At 43.5% G+C, this 22484-nt stretch overlaps 1 protein-coding gene across 4 annotated transcripts in view; it reads left to right on the forward strand.

The window, feature by feature from the left end:
* The window catches only part of LOC110520933 (talin-2), a 153824-nt gene that overhangs the window by 125755 nt on the left and 5585 nt on the right, over positions 1-22484 (forward strand). For all 4 annotated transcript variants that reach the window (XM_036975472.2, XM_090226693.1, XM_090226736.1 and 1 more), the window contains 13 exons: positions 912-1082; positions 1262-1408; positions 2194-2295; positions 2407-2526; positions 14649-14795; positions 15945-16111; positions 16398-16581; positions 16998-17123; positions 18412-18528; positions 19136-19321; positions 20158-20265; positions 20383-20488; positions 21806-21930. In XM_036975472.2, the coding sequence (XP_036831367.2) occupies positions 912-1082; positions 1262-1408; positions 2194-2295; positions 2407-2526; positions 14649-14795; positions 15945-16111; positions 16398-16581; positions 16998-17123; positions 18412-18528; positions 19136-19321; positions 20158-20265; positions 20383-20488; positions 21806-21930 (1806 nt within the window). The remainder of the gene's footprint in view (positions 1-911; positions 1083-1261; positions 1409-2193; positions 2296-2406; positions 2527-14648; positions 14796-15944; positions 16112-16397; positions 16582-16997; positions 17124-18411; positions 18529-19135; positions 19322-20157; positions 20266-20382; positions 20489-21805; positions 21931-22484) is intronic.

Raw genomic sequence — 22484 nt, forward strand, 5'->3', positions numbered from 1 at the left:
GCAGATCTAGTTTTTTCCTGAGTTCCCAGTTGTCTTGAACACACTGTAGTCAGAAGTTGGAGATTTACAAGTTCCCAGTTGTTAGTCTCAGCAGAAGGAGGGAGAGCGCAGCAGAGTCTCTACTTCCTTTCCCCTGGTGAGACTGACCAGAGAGAGGAAATACCATCTTCCACCTGATGGTGAAACTCGAGTAGCACCGCATCTGCTTCATGCACACATTTATGTTGTTCCTGTGGCTAGAGAAAGTGAAATATTCCTCAAAATTAAAATAGACACGACAAGCTGCTAATAATAAAAGGGCAGGGCTATCGATACACTTGGCTACTCATTCATTGCAGCGCGTGGAAGTAGGTAGAAGCACGTTTTATATTTTGTAATAGTGTTGAATAAAAACTTCGACATGAACTCACTTATAAAAACAACAGCTCTTTGCTGTATTCTTTGACAGTCTCTATGCAGTCATGGTTTTAAAAGTTATTCAATCTTATGTAGGCTAGTATCAAACTTTACTGTGGCCGGGGTCATGGAAGCTCTGTAGGCACAGTGATTTGATTTGAGTTATCTGATTGGCCAGCGCAGTAGGGACACTCGATTTTTCCACAGGCGGAGTTTGACTTTTCAGACAAATGAAATGGTTCAAAATGGGAACATTTTGCTTACCCGGTTGGCAGGGCTTCTGAATCAAGTGCACCTACCGACAACAGCACAACACGAATAAAATACACAAGCCTTTATTACAGCCTTTATCGTTGACATTTCTACAGAAATGTTTGGTGATCGACTAGGAATTCCTTGAAGATCGCGATCGACCGGTTGGTGACCACTGCCCTATAGGGAGAAATTCCTGTTTCCTAGATCCACCAATTATCCAATCTGTGTCTTATACTGTTACATGATACTGCCTCTCCCAGGTGACCCAGCTGGCCAGCTACTTTGAGCCACTGATTGTGGCGTCTGTTGGCCTGGCTTCTAAGATCATGGACCAACAGCAGCAGATGAACATCTTGGACCAGACTAAGACCCTGTCAGAGTCTGCCCTGCAGATGCTCTACGCAGCCAAGGAGGGAGGTGGAAATCCTAAGGTAATGTTACTGGGCACAAAGCCATGTTGGAGCAATGGAGCAGTACTAAATTAGTATGGATTTCTGTGCACCTTATTCTACAATATATCTTGTTTATTGTCGTGTGCATCGCCATGTATATTGATATGATGAAGATCTTTGAGTTTCACGATGGTCTGGTGTGTTTACTGCGTGTCCAGGCAGCCCACACCCACGACGCCATAGCAGAGGCTGTCCAGCTGATGAAGGAGGCTGTGGACGACATCATGGTGACACTGAATGAGGCGGCCAGCGAAGGCGGCATGGTGGGAGGCATGGTGGAGGCTATTGCTGAGGCCATGGGCAGGGTGAGTGGGGGCTGGTACACTATACAGCTGGGGGTGTCGTACTGTGTAGTTGTGTGTGTGTGTGTGTACAGTGGTTCTTCCTTTAAAAGTCGTGGCGTACTGCAGCACAACTTGCGGGGTGCCACAGAATTTTAAGTGTCAGGCATTGTTGCCAGAATGGCGCTATTTACCACAATCTGCCACAAACTGTCGCAGCATAAGCGCAACACTTTTAAAGGAAGAACCACTGTATATGTGCATGCATGCGTGTACACGTGTGTACTGTGGCCCCAGACAGCTCAGGAGTAGAACTCTGCTGTTAACACCTTTCCTCCTACTGCTTTAAGATGTTTCCTCCACGGTGGGCAGGCAGAACAACATGCCCCTCTAACTGACATTCATTAGTGAGAGGGATGGGAAGTGTCAGCTCCAGACCTCAGAGCTGACAACTGTCACTAATCCACTGGCTGTCACCCTCCATCCACTGTGATCTGTCAGTCTTGATGATGGCGCTCCTAATAATGAATTATATTTGATTGCCTGATTGCTTCTATCAGATGTTGGTCTCTACATGTTTCCACCCCAGTGAATTCCGTTTCTACTTCTGCATTGAAACTAACACATCATCCGGCCTTTTGTGGATATCTGCATTCTGCAACATATTTATGCATAGAGTTCATTGAATAAATAAAATATTTATTCAAATGCGTGGTACATGCATGGTTGGTATTCATATGTGTAGATTATGTACAATAATAGGTAGCTAAAGTTAATATATTAAATGACTCATGGTTTTCCCTCTGCAGTTGAATGAGGGCACTCCCCCTGAACCAGAAGGATCCTTTGTGGATTACCAGACCACCATGGTGAAATACTCCAAGGCCATCGCCATCACAACTCAGGAGATGGTGAGCACAAACAACTACTCCCTGAATATGTAATGTGTCCTTATTTTTATATTATCCTTATTATCAAAACTCTAACATGTCATGTTATGGCCTTGTTCTGACTGTCTACAGATGACTAAGTCAGTGACATGTCCAGAGGAGCTGGGTGGCCTGGCCTCTCAGGTGACTGTAGACTACAGCCAGTTAGCCCACCAAGGTCGCCTGGCAGCCGCCACCGCAGACCCAGAAGAGGTGAGAGGTCAAACAGTGCCTGTCAAAGCAGGAAACATTGTTCAAATATTGCATTATGAGCTCTAAGAAGGCATATGGAATGTGATTTCTCTGTGGTGCACCTATAGGCAAGCCCTATGTCTTTATAAGGCAACATATCAAAAGAGATTTGAGATGCAAGAGATTTGCATATGCTAGGAAATAAATATGCAGAAATATCACACAAAGTATTCCACATTTTGTTGTTTCAGCCTCAATTCACATTTATAAAATTGATTTCTCACCCATCTACACATGATACCCCGTAATGACAAAGCAAAAACATGTTTTTATACATTTTTGCAAATGTATTGAAAATAAAATAGACGTATCTAATTTACATAAGTATCCACACCCCTGAGTCAATACTTAGTCTAAGCCCATTTGGCAGCGATTACATCTGAGTCTTTCTGCGTAAGTATATAAAGCCTTGTTTACATTGGCAGTTTGAAGTGACTCAAATCATTTTTTTTGCATATCTGATTGTAATATGTTCTCAAATGGAATTGGGTGGTTTGAAGCCAGATACAAATCTGATTCCTGGCCATGCGATTTCTGTCTGAATGGACAAATCTGATTTATTGCCCTCACGTGGTTTTTAGATGTTTATTTGGCATATCTTGTTGCTTGGTAACTGGGTCATTCTATGAAAATAGTGGCTTTCTGAACAGCCAACTTTTACAAATTGTAATTATTTTTTTAAATGTAAATGTATAGTCAGATATTAGTTAACATCTTAACATTATAAATCAACATAAATGACAGCTTAACATAATTGTATATTTTCACTACATTACATTAAAAAAAGCTTGTGCTGCCTTTTTGTCACTGGTGTTACCTATATTTTAGATGACAGTTCAGGCTTTCTAGAATGTACTGAAACCAATGACAAACATGGGATTATTTCAAACAAATGTTATCAATTTATTAGTAATATTTTTAGTGACAAATAATTTCAGATTCCATAAAATGGGTTGATTTAATATGAACAATAAAATGAAGGTTATTGGTTAAGATTATAAGATTAAGACCAAAATATGAAGCCTATTGACTAAAATGTGTCTTTCATAACACAATAGATTTGTTGTCTGTAAAGATGTTTTTATATATATATATATATATATATAATTGTATTCGATTTCCAGTTTAATATGCATGCAACATTATACAAACATGAAATCCTACTGTCATACCTATCCACAAAACTACATCGGTTGTTAAAACAGTATATATCAATTCTCGTGCCATGAAAAATATTGTGTATGCCTACTTAAAGGGATAGTTCATCTGAATTACAAAATGACATATTGGTTTCCTTACCATATAAGCAGTCTATGGACCAGGTTTGACAGCAATCAATGCTTTGGTTTTGTGCCACAAATCCAAAATAATTAGCATTTGAAACTGTGTCCAGGGAAACAAAAACATGGCTTGTCATACCTTGAACAAAGACTGCATACATGGTACACTGAAGATGGCGCCGAAGAACATGGCTGACGTTTTACTTTCTCCCTACCAATTGCGCAATTAAAATTTTTGTTTGCGTTTTGTGTAACTTATTTTTTTACTTATTGTGTACATATTGTTGCTGCTACCGTCTCTTAAGACTGAAAATAACCTCTGGACATCAGAAAAGCGATTACTCACCGTGGACTGGAAGAAACTTTTTCCTTTAACGAGTCCGACGAGAAGGATATACTGCTTTCATTGGAACATGCCCATACCCATGCCTTTTGCATGAAGAAAAGACACCGGAAAAGAGGCCGCAGATTGGGCGCCCTCCCATTGCCTTCCATTCTCCTTGCTAACGTGCAACCGTCAGAAAATAAAATTGATGACCTACTATTAGCATTATCCTACCAACGGGACATTAACCTGTCTAGGACTGGACTAACCCCATTCCGCTAGCGGAACCCCTCGCGAACAGCCAATGAAATTGCAGGGCGCCAAATACAAATCAACAGAAATCTCATAAATCAAATTTCTCAAACATACGAGTATTAGGCACCTTTTTAAAGATAAAAGTCTCGTTAACTTCTTGCGACTCTCAAACCCGGATCATCGCCTCAAACTAATTAGCATAACGCAGCGGACATAAATGTTCCTAGAAAATCTTCCTATTCATGAAAATCACAAATGAAATATATTGAGACACAGCTTAGCCTTTTGTTAATCACACTGTCATCTCAGATTTTCAAAATATGCTTTACAGCCAACGCTAGACAAGCATTTGTGTAAGTTTATCATGGCATAATGCTATGCTAGGCTCTGCTAGCAGCAGAAAACATTTTCACGAAAATAAGAAAAGCAATCAATTTAAATAATTTACCTTTGAAGAACTTCAGATGTTTTCACTCAGGAGACTCCCAGTTAGATAGCAAATGTTCCTTTTTTCCAAAAATATTATTTTTGTAGGCAAAATAGCTCCCGTTTGTTCTTCACGTTTGGCTGAGAAATCGACCGGAAAATGCGGTCACTACAACTCCAAACTTTTTTCCAAATTAGCTCCATAATATCGACAGAAACATGGCAAACGTTGTTTAGAATCCATCCTCAAGGTTTTTCACATATCTATTCGATAATATATCCGTCGGGACAATTGGTTTCTCATTAGAAGCGATTGGAATAGTGGCTACCTCAGTACTTTACTCAAGATTTTCTGCTGGAGCCATCATGTGACCACTTGCTCAATGTGGTCCCTTACGGCTATTCTTCAACAGAAATGCGTAAAAAGACGTCACAATGCTGTAGACACCTTGGGGAAAGCGTAAGCTCATTCGTAGCCCATTCACAGCCATATAAGGAGTCATTGCCATTAAGCGCTTTCAAAAAATGCGGCACTTCCTGATTGGATTTTTATCTGGGTTTCGCCTGTAACATCAGTTCTGTTGCACTCACAGACAATATCTTTGCAGTTTTGGAAACGTCAGTGTTTTCTATCCAAAGCTGTCAATTATATGCATAGTCGAGCATCTTGTCGTGACAAAATATCCCGTTTAAAACGGGAACGTTTTTTATCCAAAATGAAAATACTGCCCCCTAGTCACAAGGTTAATCCAGCCACAGTGTCTGATTTAAAAAATGCTTTAGAGCAAAAGCTCCACAAACGATTGTTAGGTCACAGAAAAACCCAGCCATTTTTCCAGCAAAAGAGAGGAGTCACAAAAAGCACAAATAGAGATCAAATTAATCCGATGACACTCATAGGACTTCATGTTACACAATACATGTATGTTTTGTTCGATAAAGTGCATATTTATATCCAAAAATCTCATTTTACATTGGCATGTTATGTTCAGTAGTTCCAAAACATGTAGTGATTTTGCAGAGAGCAACATCAATTCACAGAGCCCAAACCAGCCAAAATAAATATCTGCCATGTTGCGCAGTCAACATTAGTCAGAAATAGCATTATAAATATTCACTTACCTTTGATGATCTTCATCAGAATGCACTCCCAGGAATCCCAGTTCCACAATAAATGTTTGATTTGTCCGATAAAGTTCATCATTTATGTCCATATATCTCCTTTTGTTAGGGCGTTTGGTAAACAAATCGAAGCGCGCGTGAAACTTCCAGCGGAAAAGTCGGACGAAAATTCCAAAGGGTTATATAACTTGTCTTAGAACCATATCAAACTATGTATAGAATCAATCTTTAGGATGTTTTTATCATAAATGTTCAATAATGTTCCAACCAGAGAATTCCATTGTCTGTAGAAAAGCAATGGAACAAAAGCTACCTCTCATGTGAATGCGCGTGACTGAGCTTGTGGCTGCTGGCAGACTTCTGACTCATTCCCCTCTCATTCAGCCCCCCTTCATAGTAGAAGCCTGAAACAATGTTCTAAAGACGTTTGACATATAGTGGAAGCCATAGGAAGTGCAAGATGACCAATATCCCACTGTATCTTCAATAGGGGCTGAGTTTAAAAACTACAAACCTCAGATTTCCCACTTCCTGTTTGATTTTTTTCTCAGGTTTTTGCCTGCCACATGAGTTCTGTTAATCTCATAAATCATTCAAACAGTTTTAGAAACTTCAGAGTGTTTTCTATCCAATACTAATAATAATATGCATATTTTAGCATCTGGGACTGAAAAACAGCACTGAAAAACAGCACTTCCTTGTTGGATTTTCCTCAGGTTTTCGCCTGCAATATCAGTTCTGTTATACTCACAGACAATATTTTGACAGTTTTGGAAACTTTAGAGTGTTTTTTTGTATCCTAATCTGACAATTATATGCATATTCTAGTTTCTGGGCCTGAGAAATAGGTAGTTTCAAATGGGTACGTTTTTTAGCCAAAAACGAAAATACTGCCCCCTACACTCAAGAAGGTAAATCAGTTTTACCTAATTTTTACCAGCATGTCACAAGTTCAACAAGGGGTAAAAAATCCTAGACCACCTTTTCTCCACAAACAGAGATGCATACAAAGCTCTCCCCCGCCCTACATTTGACAAATCTGACCACAATTAAATCGTCCTGATTCCTGCTTACAAGCAAAAACTAAAGCAGAATGTACCAGTGACTCGCTCAATACGGAAGTGGTCAGATGATGCAGCTGCTACTCTACAGGACTGTTTTGCTAGCACAGACTGGAATATGTTCCGGGATTCATCCAATGGCATTGAGGAATACACCACCTCAGTCATCGGATTCATTAATAAGTGCATTAATGACGTCGTCCCCACAGTGACTGTATGTACATATCCCAACCAGAAGCCATGGATTACAGGCAACATCCACATCGAGCTAAAGGCTAGAGCTGCCACTTTCAAGGAGAGGGAAACTAATCCGGACACTTATAAGAAATCCCGCTATGCCCTGAGACGAACCATCGAACAAGCAAAGTGTCAATACAGGATTAAGATTGAATCCTAATACACTGACTCTGATGCTCGTCGGATGTGGCAGGGCTTAAAAACTATTACGGACTACGAAGGGAAACCCAGACGCGAGCTGCCCAGTGACGCAAGCCTACCAGGTGAGCTACAATGCTTTTTATGCTTGCTTCGAGGCAAGCAACACTGAAGCATGCACGAGAGCACCAGCTGCTCTGGATGACTGTGTGATAACGCTGTCGGTAGCCGATGTGAACGAAACCTTTAAACAGGTCAACATTCACAAAGCTGCTAGGCCAGATGGATTACCAGGATGTGTACTCGAAGCATGCACGGACCAACTGTCTTCACTGACATTTTCAACCTCTCCCTGACCGAGTCTGTAATACCTCCATGTTTCAAGCAGACCACCATAGTCCCTGTGCCCAAGGAAGCGACGGTAACCTGCCTAAATGATTACCTCCCCGTGGCACTCACGTCGGTAGCCATGGAATGCTTTGAAAGGCTGGTCATAGCTCACATCAACAGCATCCTCCCAGACACCCTAGACCCACTCCAATTCGCATACCTCAATCCCCCTCCACCGTGCCCTTTATCACCTATGTGAGAATGTTGTTCATCGGCAACAGCTCAGCGTTCAACACCCTAGTGCCCACAAAGCTCATCACTATGCTAAGGACTCTGGGACTAAACACATCCCCCTGCAACTGGATCCTGGACTTCCTGACGGGCCTACCCCAGGTGGTAAAAGTAGGCAACAACACGTCCCCCACGCAACACTGGGGCCCCTCGGGTGTGTACTTAGTCCCCTCCTGTATTCCCTGTTCACCCACGGCTGTGTGGCCAAACACAACTCCAACACAATCATTAAGTTTGCTGATGACACAACAGTGTTAGGCCTGATACCAACAACGATGAGACTGCCTATAGGGAGGAGGTCAGACAACAACCTCTCCCTCAATGTGAGCAAGACAAAGGAGCTGATCGTGGACTACAGGAAAAGGCGGGCCTTACAGGCCCACAATAACATCAACGGGGCTGTAGTGGAGTGGGTCAAGAGTTTCAAGTTCCTTGGTGTCCACATCACCAACTAACTATCATGGTCCAAACATACCAAGATAGTCGTGAATTGGAAACGACAAAAGCTTTTCCCCCTCAGGAGACTGAAAATATTTGGCATGGGCCCCCAGATCCTCAAAATGTTCTACAGCTGCACCATCGTGAGCATTCTGACCGGTTGCATCACCGCCTGGTATGGCAACTGCTCGGCATCTGACTGTAAGGCACTACAGAGTGTAGTGCGAATGGCCCAGTACATTACTGGGGCCAAGCTTCCTGCCAACCAGGACCTATATAATAGGCAGTGTCTGAGGAAAGCCCATACAATTGTCAGAGACTCCAACCACCCAAGTTGTAGACTGTTGTCTCTGCTACCGCACAGCAGTCTAGGACCAGGAGGCTCCTCAACAGCTTCTACCCCCATTCCATTAGACTGCTGAACAATTCATAAAACTCACCACTGGACAATTTACATTGACCCCCCCCCCCCCCCCCCCCCCCCACCTTCTTGTATACTGCTGCTACTCGCTGTTTGTTTGTAACCCACCCATAGTCACTTCGCCCCCACCTACATGTACAGATTACCTCAACTAGCCTGTACCCCTGCACACTGACTCGGTTTTGGTGCCTCCAGTATATACAGTTGATGTCGGAAGTTTACATACACTTAGGTTGGAGTCATTAAAACACATTTTTCTACCACTCTTGTTAACACACTATAGTTTTGGCAAGTCGGTTAGGACATGTCGGTTTGTGCATGACACAAGTCATTTTTCCAACAATTGTTTACAGACAGATTATTTCACTGTATCACAATTCCAATGGGTCAGAAGTTTACATACACTAAGTTGACTGTGCCTTTAAACGGCTTGGAATATTCCAGAAAATAATGGCATGGCTTTAGAAGCTTCTGATAGGCTAATTGACATAATTTGAGTAAATTGGAGGTGTACCTGTGGAGGCCTACCTTCAAACTCAGTGCCTCTTTGCTTGACATCATTGGAAAATCAAAAGAAATTAGCCAAGACCTTGTAGACCTCCACAAGTCTGATTCATCCCTGGGAGCAATTTCCAAATGCCTGAAGGTACCACGTTCATCTGTACAAACAATAGTACTCAGGTATAAACACCATGGGACCACGCAGCCATCATACTGCTCTGGAAGGAGATGCGTTCTGTCTCCTAGAGATGAACATACTTTGGTGCGAAAAGTGCAAATCAATCCCAGAACAACAGCAAAGGACCTTGTGAAGATGCTGGAGGAAACAGGTACAAAAGTATCTATATTCACAGTCAAACGAGTCCTATATCAACATAACCTGAAAGGCCACTCAGCAAGGAAGAAGCCAGTGCTCCAAAACCGCCATAGAAAAGCCAGACTGCGGTTTGCAACTGCACATGGGGACAAAGATCGTACTTTTGGAGAAATGCCCTCTGGTCTGATGAAACAAAAATATCGTTGTTTGGCCAGAATGACCACCGTTGTGTTTGGAGGAAAAGGGGGCGGGGGCTTGCAAGCTGAAGAACACCCTCCCAACCGTGAAGCACGGGGGTAGCAGCATCCTGTTGTGGGGGTGCTTTGCTGCAGGAGGGACTGGTGCACTTCACAAAATAGATGGCATCATGAGGCAGGAAAATTATGTGGATATATTGAAGCAACATCTCGAGACATCTGCTTGGTCGCAAATGGGTCTTCCAAATGGACAATGACTCCAAGTATACTTCTAAAGTTGTGACAAAATGGCTTAAGGGCAACAATGTCATGGTATTGGAGTGGCCATCACAAAGCCCTGACCTCAATCCTATAGAAAATGTGTGGACAAAACTGAAAAAGCGTGTGCGAGCAAGAAGTCCAACAAACCTGACTCAGTTACACTTGGTCTGTCAGGAGGAATGGGCCAAAATTTACTCAACTTAGTGTGGGAAGTTTGTAGAAGGCTACCTTAAACGTTTGACCCAAGTCGTTCCTGCTCTCAGTCTCTCTGTGTTTTGCCTGTCTGACCCGCCATTTTCTTGGCTCCTGTATTTTTTCCCTTTCTGTGAGATCCTCCACTCCCTTTCTATTTTGACTCTCTAAATCCTTTAAGTAAGTCTAGTGTTTATGTTTTAGGCAGCTCTGTGGTGTGGATCAGCATCCCTGCGCTGTCCGTGGAGTTTGCTTTTCAGCAGCACCTAATTTCGCTATACAGTGGGGCAAAAAAGTATTTAGTCAACCACCAATTGTGCAAGTTCCCATTTAAAAAGATGAGAGAGGCCTGTAATTGTCATCATAGGTACACTTCAACTATGACAGACAAAATGAGAAAAAAAATCCAGAAAGTCACATTGTAGGATTTTTAATGAATTTATTTGCAAATTGTGGTGGAAAATAAGTATTTGGTCACCTACAAACAAGCAAGATTTCTGGCTCTCACAGACCTGTAACTTCTTCTTTAAGAGGCTCCTCTGTCCTCCACTCGTTACCTGTATTAATGGCACCTGTTTGAACTTGTTATCAGTATAAAAGACACCTGTCCACAACCTCTAACACTCACACTCCAAACTCCACTATGGCCAAGACCAAAGAGCTGTTAAAGGACACCAGAAACAAAACTGTAGGCCTGCACCAGGCTGGGAAGACTGAATCTGCAATAGGTAAGCAGCTTGGTTTAAAGAAATGATTATTAGGAAATGGAAGACATACAAGACCACTGATAATCTCCCTCGATCTGGGGCTCCACGCAAGATCTCACCCCGTGGGGTCAAAATGATCACAAGAACGGTGAGCAAAAATCCCAGAACCACACGAGGGGACCTAGTGAATGACCTGCAGAGAGCTGTCAAGTTGGTTGTTGAACTTTGCTAGACAGCCATTTTGAAGTCTTGCCACAGATTTTCAACCTGATGTAAGTCAAAACTGTAACTAAGCCATTCAATGTCGTTTTGGTAATCATCTCCAGTGTATATTTGCTCTGTGTTTTAGGTCATTGTTTTGCTGAAAGGTAAATTTGTCTACCAGTGTCTGTTGGAAAGCAGACTGAACCAGGTTTTCCTCTAGGAGTTTACCTGTGCTTAGCTCTTTTCTGTTTATTTTTATACTAGAAAACTCCTGAGGCCTTGCCAATTACAAGCATACCCATATCATAATGCAGCCACCACCATGCTAGAAAGTAATATGAAGAGTGGTACTCAGTGATGTGTTCTGTTGGATATACCCCAAACATATTGCTTTGTATTCAGGAGATAAAGTACATTTCTTTGCCACATTTTTTTGCAGTTTTACTTTAGTGCCTTGTCAACAGGGTTAGGAAGGACAGCTACATCTTTGTAGTGATTGAGTCTATTGATACACCATCCAAAGTGTGATTAATAACTTCACCATGTTCAAAGGGATATTCAATGTCTGCTTTTTTTTATCCATGTACCAATAGGTGCCCTTCTTTGCGATGCATTGGAAAACCTCCCTGGTCTTTGTGGTTGAATCTGTGTTTGAAATTATCTGCTCGACTGAAGGACCTTACAGATAATTGTATGTGTGGGGTACGGAGATGAAGTAGTTATTCAAAAATCATGTTAAACCGTATTATTGCACACAGAGTCCATGGAACTTATGTGACTTTACTCCTGAAATGTAGGCTTGCCATAACAAAGAGGTTGAATACTTACTGACTCAAAATATTTCAGCTTTTCATTTTTTATAAATTTTTAAAAATGTCTAAAAACACAATTCCACTTTGACATTATGGTGTATTGTGTGTAGACCAGTGACACAAAATTGATATTTAGTGTGGAAAACGTTGAGGGGTGTGAATACTTTCTGAAGGCACTGTATGTACAGATATACTACAGATACAGCCTTATTCTAAAATTGATTAAATCAATTGTTTTCCTCATCAATCTGCACACAATACCCCATAATGACGAAGTGAAAACGGGTTTTTTGAAATGTATGCAAATCTATTAAAATTTAAAACAGAAATGCCTTGTTTACATAAGTATTCAGACCCTTTGCTATGCGACTTGAAATTGCGCTCATGTGCATCCTGTTTCCATTCTTCATCCTTGAGATGATTCTACATCTTGATTGGAGTCCACCTGTGGTAAATTCAATTGATTGGACATGATTTGGGAAGACACACACCTGTTTATATAAGGTCCCACAGTTGATAGTGCATGTTAGAGAAAAGACCAAGCCTTGAGGTTGAAGGAATTGTCCGTAGAGCTCCGAAACAGGATTGTGTCAAGGCATAGGTCTGGGGAAGGGTTACAAAAAATTTCTGCAGCATTGAAGGTCCCCAAGAACACAGTGGCCTCCATCATTCTTAAAGGGAAGAAGTTTGGAACCACCAAGACTTCCTAGAGCTGGCCGCCCAGCCAAACTGAGCAATCAGGGGAGAAGGTCCTTGGTCAGGGAGGTGACCAAGAACCCGATGGCCACTCTGACAGAACCTTCCAGAAGGACAACCATCTCTGCAGCACTCCACCAATCAGGCCTTTTATGGTAGAGTGGCAGACAGAAGCCACTTCTCAGTAAAAGGCACATGACAACCCGCTTGAAGTTTTCCAAAAGCCACCTTTGATGAAACCACGATTGAACCCTTTGGCCTCAATGCACTTTTCGCCACAATTCGTCACAATTTTGTGATATCCAATTGGTAGTTAGTCTTGTCCCACCGCTGCAACTCCTGTACGGCCTTGGGAGAGGTGAAGGTTGAGAGCCATGCGTCCTCTGAAACACGATCCGGCCAAGCCGCACTGCTTCTTGACACACTGCTCGCTTAACCCGGAAGCCAGTCGCACCAATGTGACAGAGGAAACGGCGTACAGCTGGCGACCAAAGTCAGCGTGCAAGTGCCTGGCCGCCACAAGGAGTTGCTAGAGGACGATGAAACAGACATCCCAGCCGGCCTAGCCCTCCCCTAACCCGGACATCGCTGGGCCAATTGTGCGCAGCCTCGTGGGTCTCCCGGTCACATCCGGCTGCAACACAGCCCGGGGTCGATCCCTGATCTGTAGTGACGCCTCTAGCACTGTGATGCAGTGCCTTAGACTGCTGCGCCACTCAGGAGGCCATCTGGAGGTGGTGGCAGCATCATACTGTGGGGATGTTTTTCAGCGGCACGGACTGGGAGACTAGTCGGGATCGAGGGAAAGATGAATGGAGAAAAGTACAAAGAGTTCCTTGATGAAAACCTGCTCAAGACCTCAGACTGGGGGCGAAGGTTCACCTTCCAACAGGATTACAATCCTAAGCACACAGCCAAGACAACACAGGAGTGGCTTCGGGACAGGTCTCTGAATTCTGTGGTCCAGCCAGAGCCCGGACTTAAACCCGATCGAACATCTCTGGACAGACCTGAAAAGAGCTGTGCAGCGACGCTCCCCATCCAACCTGACAGAGCTTGCGCGGCTCTGGAGAAAAGAATGGGAGATACTCCCTAAACACAGGTGTGCCAAGCTTGTAGCGTCATACCTAAGAAGACTCAAGGCTGTAATCATTGCTTCAAGAAAGTACTGAGTAAAGGGTCTGAATACTTACGTAAATGTGATATTTTTGTTTTATCATTTTTTATAAATTAGCAAAAAAACTAATTTTCGCTTCTTTATTATGGAGTATTGTGTGTAGATTGAGGGAATAAAAACAATTGAGTACATTTTAGAATAAGGCTGTAACGTAACAAAATGTGGAAAAAGTCAAGAGGTCTGAATACTTTCTAAATGCACTGTATGTCACAGGGTGGATGGCATTCTTTGATATGATGAATCTTCCTTGAGGCTGTACTCCATAATGTGAAATCAAACTGGAATATATTTTCACATCTCAAACCTCTGGCTCCCTGTCTCAGCTGCACCCACATAGTCTGTGTTTAAAGATCATCTCTGCTATGAGATGGGGGCCGCTAACGACAGTAGGTGTGAAAACGTAGCCTAATAACAACACACACTTATCAATACCCTTTACATAACTGCCTGCTGGAAATCCTTGTTACCATAGTGACATTGTACCCCTCCAAGCCTAAAGGCCTATAGTGATGCTAGTAATGAAGTACCACCCACCCATGAATCAGGTTTACCCAGCAGCCTGATAAGAGGCATTGTCTGCTCTGTGGAGGGAAGGAAGGAGGGAGGGCTGGCGGGAGGGAGTGAGTGAGTGGGTGGGTGGCAGCTCTCTCAGAGATGACTCTGTGGTACTGATGGACTGGATGGCTGTGCTTGCAGGTGGGCTTCCAGATTAAGACGCGGGTCCAGGAGTTGGGCCATGGATGTATCTACCTGGTTCAGAAGGCTGGGGCCCTGCAGATGAGCCCCACTGACAGCTTCTCCAAGAGGGAGCTCATCGAGTGTGCCCGTGGCGTCACTGAGAAGGTAGGCTGGAAAGAAGGCTGTTATAGTGTAATTCTTAAACCTTGAGATAAATTATGATAACTTTAAAGTCTGCAATGTTATTATCTGAATGCAAAGAAATATATATCAGTTGAAGAAAGAGTCAAGGTATGAATGTCGTTCTGGTGTCAGGGAAATAGCTGAGAATAGGCTCTCAGAATTATGGTTTGTTATAATGGAGCATTCTCCACTGTGCCTGAAAGCCCTTATTCCCCTGGGGGAAGAACTGGGGGAGTAAATCAAGCAGACCTACAGTAGGTGTCATGAAACTGGAGTTATGTTTTCTATGTGTTGTGTTAAGATAACAACTTGTGCTCTACAGTAGCCGTGAAGATTAATATCAGTTCAGTGTTTTAGTTTATGTTCTCTTGATTCTACTTATATAGTGAAATTAGACCAATTTGTCCCTTCTGTGACCCTAGAACTAGCAGAAGATGTCACTGGTTCTCAATGAGTCGGCATTAGAATTTCTTGTCCTTGCCCACTGCATGATTTGATTCAAGGCTCATATCAGACTTGAATAATTTGTGGCCTAATGCTTTTGAGGACTGGGGAGCTGAACCTTGCTATGCCTCATTTGAATGCGTCTCCCATGGCTTTTCGTTTGTTTGTGAGGGACCGCAGACGTCTGTCTGTCTGGACCGGGAGGGAGAGTGTGTGTGATGCAGCGTCGGGTTCATTGTTTTAACGTGTTTGTGCAGCAGCAGGCTCAAGGCTAATGCACGGTTCCCCCTCTCTCTCCTTCTGCTAGCTCCCTAACAGCTCCCTGCTCAGTCCAGCTCTCTCAGATTGCCTCACAGTCGGTCCTCCCATTACCTTGATTCACATCTTGAATTGAATGCAAATGGGAAGCTTTAATCAAATGAGGATTCTACCAACATGTTAATTGGTGATGGTGGATCGTAAGCCATGGATCCTGAGTGGTGGTTGTCATTCACAGATAATAGCAGATATTATGCCTAAGCTCCTTCGTTTTCTCTTAACATAATAAGGTCAGAGAGTATGATTAGTTTATGATTATGCTGTGTGTTTGAATGTTTTTGAGACCGACCTGGAGGAGCTGTTATTAATCCTGTGTTGTGTGTTGCTCTGTCTGTCTGTCTGTCTGTCTGTCTCTCTGTCTCTGTGTAGGTTTCCATGGTGCTGTCTGCACTGCAGGCAGGTAACAAAGGCACTCAGGCCTGCATCACAGCAGCCAGCACTGTCTCTGGCATCATCGCTGACCTGGACACCACCATCATGTTCGCCTCGGCCGGAACACTCAACCCTGAGAACGAAGAGTCCTTCGCAGACCACAGGTGAGACCAGACCAGGACAGAGTAGTGAGGTGAACACTGTTCTGTTGAGGAGATGACCTTGGGACAAACATATTAAGTCCACAGAAACCACAGGTCAAATATGGGTCAGTGAAGGAATATAATAGAATGCATGGACTTTGACCTCATACAAGATGGCTTTCTTTTGAGAAAAAGGAATATTTCTTCCCATAAATTGCAGCTTCTGTATGACTATAGAGTATTCATTTCAATAAATCTGTATTGTTCCCAATGGGTATTTGACAAGGTTTTGTGTGGTGTTCTTCAGGGAGAGCATCCTGAAGACAGCCAAGGCTCTGGTGGAGGACACTAAGCGGCTGGTGTCTGGGGCAGCATCCAGTCAGGACAGATTGGCCCAGGCCGCCCAGTCCTCAGCCAACACCATCACCATGCTCACTGATGTGGTCAAACTGGGGGCCACCAGCATGGGCTCTGACGACCCAGAGACTCAGGTAATACTCTGACCACACCCTGTTGGATTGAAAGGACAACACATAAATGTAACACTACAACAATCTCCAGACACTAAACTATTTTTTTGAATAAATATTTACACATATTTATATCACATACCAAATAGTCCAATCATAATTTAACCTGTATGCCCATGTATTATATAAAGGTAATCCTGACAGACCCGCACTGTTCTGATATTCTTTTGTCATTCTGTCTAGCCATTCTGTAACCGAGCCCTCTTACATACATTTCCTCCTGCTGTATCTCTCCCCTTCACTTTGTTAAAAGTATCATAGTTCCAAGAAGAAGTGATAAGGCCAGGCTTTGTTAAATCCTGCCCTGAGGTAGGCCTGATAAACCTGTACTTGTGCTGTATTAATGTCTCTCTCTCTCTCCTGCCCCCTCTTGTCAGGTGGTCCTCATAAATGCGGTGAGAGATGTGGCCAAGGCTCTAGCTGAGCTCATCGGTGCCACCAAGTGTGCTGCAGGCAAGCCAGCAGATGACCCATCCATGTATCAGCTGAAGAGTGCTGCCAAGGTACTGTAAGACACACACATCTTTAACAATATATCCCACTGAATTTGTGTGTTCAGCCGCCCTTGTTTTGCACAAATGTAGCTCCTGTACAGGGATATGCTTATCTATAGATACATTATCTAATACAATATGATGTCTTGTGTGTGTCACAGCAGCAGGTTCTCAAATCATTATGTAGGATCCGGTTTCCAGCAGGATATGACACTTTCTTATCGCTGTTCGTGTTTGACCGTGTGTGTGTGTGTGTGATGCGTGTGTGTGTGATGTGTGTGTGAGATGCGTGTGTGTTTGCCACTGTCACTGAGATGGGTATCAGGTGTGTGTGACTCATGCTTGTCACAGTGGGTGTGAGATCTGAGCCATCTGTGATCACACCACTGTGACTGTAGGACTGTAGAGGCTCCTTATCTCCAACACTATGGAGAGACGGCCACTGACTGGGGCTTTACTGAAGCCTAGCCAAACCTACCTGCCCTGTCCTTTCTATTCACACTCTCCCCCCATACCCACCAACACATAGGCCAGCAGTTCAGAGACACAAAATAAACTCCACAGTAATCTTTCTCAATTTTAATAGAGGATATCCAAGGAAACATTACACTAAACAGACTTGGGAGCATATTTCGCAGTGTGCAGAGACCTCATAGTTCGCAGGCCTTACAGCCCGAGTCCAGGTATGGGCTTTAAGTATATCTGTCCTTGGTTATAACTTGGACCAGATCAAAGGATTTATAGGTTGACTGTATAGCCAGCATCATATAACCATAACCAAAGCATTACCTCTCTAAGACACGCCCCTAATCCTCTCACCCTTCAATCACTCTTATCCTCCAACAATTCAGCCATACATATGCAACTCTAACTGTTACATTAGGCTTATTTTCCTCTTTAGTTTTAATCTAATTAGGGCCACCCATGTAACCTGCTCAAGCTCACAGCTTGTTTTCATTCCTCCAACATATGGTGACCTCCGAATGGGACCCTCTCTCGCTCTGTTAGGTTTGTTGAAATATGTTCAGCGTTCCATGGCAAAATCTGCTCCTCACAAACAGGCTGTTTGAGGTTTTGTTGTAGGGTTCTTGCTTATAAAACAAGTTTGTCTGTGTTTCTGCTTCAAGGTTTTTGTATAGTATATATAGTATTGTCCTTCCATACTGTTGGTGTTCTATCTACTGCGAGACCCCAGTCTGGTCTCTGGTACTAGGTGGAGACAGCGCCACCTGCTGGCCTGGCTCTGTGTTTTGTGAGTGTCATCCCCACTTCTACAGTCCCTCTCTCTCCCTGAAAGGTGATGGTGACCAATGTGACGTCACTGCTGAAGACGGTCAAGGCTGTGGAGGATGAGGCTACTCGCGGGACAAGGGCACTGGAGGCAACCATTGAGTGCATCAAACAGGAGTTGACAGTAAGACTCCTTGACAGGCTCCCCTTGCCAGGCTGGTTAAAACCAGGGAGGTGTGCCTCTATATTGAATGCCGTACCTAACTGTTAAAATTGTTTTTTTTTTACCTAACTTAAACTCTGATATCTTTTCAACCTTTGCTGCTCCTCTTCTCCTATCCTCCCAAAAGCCCTGCAGTATTCTCATTGGTCTTATCAGGGATTTTGTAGCAGACACAGGGGGAAAGAGACCCTGTAATTTTTGTCCCCTTGTTTTTCTTGTGATTTACTGCTAATCCTTATCAGTGTACCCTCAGGACCACAACAAGCTTTACCTAGGTTGCAAATCCAATTCAAACACAGCCCACTTAGCTCACAATTATAGTAGCATCAATAACACTAGGACATTTGTCCACCCTACGTATTTACTCTGACAGTGGTCGTTTACACCTCGGGCTGACTGTTGACTGTTTAAGACTAACAATAAGCGCCAGGAGTATTTTCTAGTCAGGTCATAATGTCAGGAAAAACTCCTGTCCCTTAGTAATAATGCACAAACATGTGCATCAAAGTAGATCATCCTCAGTGGCTGTCAATGCAGTCACAGTTAGTCATGCTGTGTGTGTGCGAAGGTGTTCCAGTCCAAGGACGTCCCCGAGAAGTCGACCACGCCGGAAGAGTTTATCCGCATGACAAAGGGCATCACCACAGCAACAGCCAAGGCTGTGGCAGCGGGCAACTCTGCCCAGCAGGAGCACGTCATCGCCACAGCCAACCTGAGCCGCAAAGCCATCTCTGATATGCTGACCACCTGCAAGGTGATAATCCACCCCAACCCTGTCAAATCAGGCTTCACACTGACACTACAGCACAGCATTCAGTCCCATAATGCTGCTCTGCCAGGGAAAATGTGAGAGCAGGACAGCAGGGGCTAGTTCAGATGGCTGGTGTGACTCACTCATGGTTCGATGTCACTAAGCCTTGAACATTAAGCATGATGTCCTTCAGGCACATCACCTTACTTTACTTCTATCAGTGAAAAGACCAGGAAAGAAGGATCAAAAAGTATTTGGAGACCTTAACAAACTGGCTCATACTGCTCTAAATAACATACAGTCTGGATCACAGGAGGTTGGTGGCACCTTAATTGGGGAGAACGGGCTTGTAGTAATGACTGGAGCGGAATCAGTGGAATGGTATTTAATACATCAAACACATGGTTTCCAGTTGTTTGATGCCATTCCATTTGCTCCGTTCCGACCATTATTATGAGCCGTCCTGCCTTCAGCAGCCTTCTGTGGTCTGGATAGTATATCCTAATGTAGTGTTTCCCAACTCCAGTACCCTCTGTGGCAGCAACGGACAACCACACATGATTCAACTCATTGAGGGCTTGAATGATTAGTTGAAATGTTGAATCAGGTGTGCTTGTCCGGAGCTACAACAAAACATTTTACTGTTGGGGGGTACTGGAGAACTGGAGTTGGGCATCACTGGACTAGTGGTCACACTATATTTTAGACATTGACTCACTGACTAGGCAGAGCATATCATCTAGGCAAAGCATATCACTAAGCAGAGCATATTACCAGGCTGAAAATATCACTTGGCATAGAAAATGTCACCTTTTCTAAGTTGTTGTTTCTTCTTCCAGCAAGCGGCCTGTCATCCAGAGGTGAGTGAGGAGGTAAGGAGCAAGGCCCTGCACTACGGGTCAGAGTGCACCACTGGATACATCGACCTGCTGGAGCAAGTACTGCTGGTGAGATGGAGAATACAATGCATCACACGGACAACACCTTATGACTCATAACCTCTCTTAGCTTGGCCTGATGGCATAAGTTGCCATGAGGAAGATTGTGTCTCTGTTTGTGTCCAGGTGATTCAGAAGCCCACGGCTGACCAGAGGCAGCAGCTGGCGGTTCACTCCAAGTGTGTTGCGGGATGTGTGACAGAGCTAATTCAGACAGCTGAGGCCATGAAGGGTGAGACCGTACACAGCGCTGCCACACACAATTGCATACATGCACACACACACACACACACACACATTCACCTAGAGGAGCATAGTTCGACCAGACTACTGCATTCTGCAGAAACACGATATACCATTCTGGCTATTTATTCAAGCAATGTACATTTGTGTGCGTGCGTGTGCGCGTGGGCTGGAAACTTATTGTAGCTGGAAATTACAGATTTATTTTATGGAACATCTACATAGAGGCCCAGTACAGAGGCCCATTATCAGCAACCATCTCTCCTGGGTTTTCTAATGATCAATTAGCCTTTTATAATGATAAACCTGTATTAGCTAGCACAACATGTCATTGGACACAGGAGTGATTGTTGCTGATAATGGGCCTCTGTACACCTATGTAGATATTCCATTTAAAAAATCAGCAGTTTCCAGCTGTAATAGTCATTTACAACAATAACAATGTCTACACTGTATTTCTGATCATTTTGATTTTATTTTGATGGACAAGAAATGTGCTTTTCTTTCAAGAACAAGGACATTTCTAAGTGACCCCAAACTTTAGAACGGTAGTGTAGTTCGGGTATAATGTGTATATTTAGGTTTTATATACAGGGCACGTTTGTAAAATAGATCTAGGTTTCAATATATCTTCCCTGTTAAAATAAAGGTTCAATAAAAAAATAAGAATATTTTGTTTGGGTGAGAATTGGATCCCAGTGTACAGCCAAAGACCCACTGGGGTTATCCATTTCACCTCTAATGCCTCTTCTTTCCCTCTCTCTATCCTGCCTCAGATGGGGGTAAGTGAGAGATGGGGCTGTTTGGTTCCTGCAGATCACTTTTCACACAGGCACAGAGGGGAGGTAGAGAAGGGGGGAAGGGTGACTGAACAGATTTCCCCAGGGTTCAACATAATCTGCAACAACATCATTCCATCTGCTTTTCCAAGCTGTTCCCAAATAGTCCCGTTTTATGGCCACTTTAAAACCTATAAAGAGTGTCAATAATCCATTGAAAGTCTATTTCTTTAAACTCTTATTTAACCGTATTTAACTTTGAGGCATTAGAATCGCTATAGATAGAACATGGAGTGGAAATCTGATCTGGTTGGCTTTGTATGTTCAGAGGTGTAATGCTCGTTATCATTGCATGTGTGGAGTTGTTTGTGTGTTGTAAATTGACTGGTGTGATGTGGATTTTGTTATGTGCGGTGGCATTTGTATAGACAGGGCATAAGTGAACTGGCTCTGTCTGAACTGGGAATGTATTTCTGTGTTGTAGGATTTGTATAATGTGGTTATGACCTCTCGGTGGTGTGGTTTAGGGTCAGAATGGGTGGACCCCGAGGACCCCACTGTCATCGCAGAGACTGAGCTGCTGGGTGCGGCAGCCTCCATCGAAGCCGCAGCCAAGAAACTGGAGCAGCTGAAACCCAGAGCCAAGCCCAAGGTAGGCCTACCAGTCCCCTTCTCAACCATCTCTCCACACCTCTCAGACCAGACCTCCAACACAGAACACACCTATCTACTCAGGAAGGCTACCTTTGCCAAAGATAACAAAGGTTCACATTGACTTTAAAGTACAGTAATTTGTTACAATCTCAGAGCTGAGATTGTGATTTGTTGGGGGTGAAATGGGAGTATTATGTGAACTGTAACCCACCTGTAAAACGATGCTGACTCAAGACAGCCTACTTGTGTGTTCTGTGAGCTTGCAGAATGTCGATGTATTTATGGCCGTTAGAAGGTGTTGTCTGGGGAGCAATCTGGTGTTTTTCTAGAGATTCTGTAGAGCCGTGTTGCCAGGAGACAATTACATTACTGGGACCTGAAGCTTATGTTGGAATGAGTACACATTTGTGATCGTCTGTCTGAAACCTATTGAAGGAAAGGTCATCATCCTCCTTGTTGAACCCATTTCCTTTGTTTAATTACAGCATTCGTTTTTTTTTTTGAGTAAAATAAGAAGGGCCTTTCTCAGCCCAAGGTGTTCACCCACTTTCA

The sequence above is a fragment of the Oncorhynchus mykiss genome, chromosome 1, assembly GCF_057628025.1.
Source record: "Oncorhynchus mykiss isolate SJ-2025 chromosome 1, ASM5762802v1, whole genome shotgun sequence".
Taxonomy (NCBI): Eukaryota; Metazoa; Chordata; class Actinopteri; order Salmoniformes; family Salmonidae; genus Oncorhynchus; species Oncorhynchus mykiss.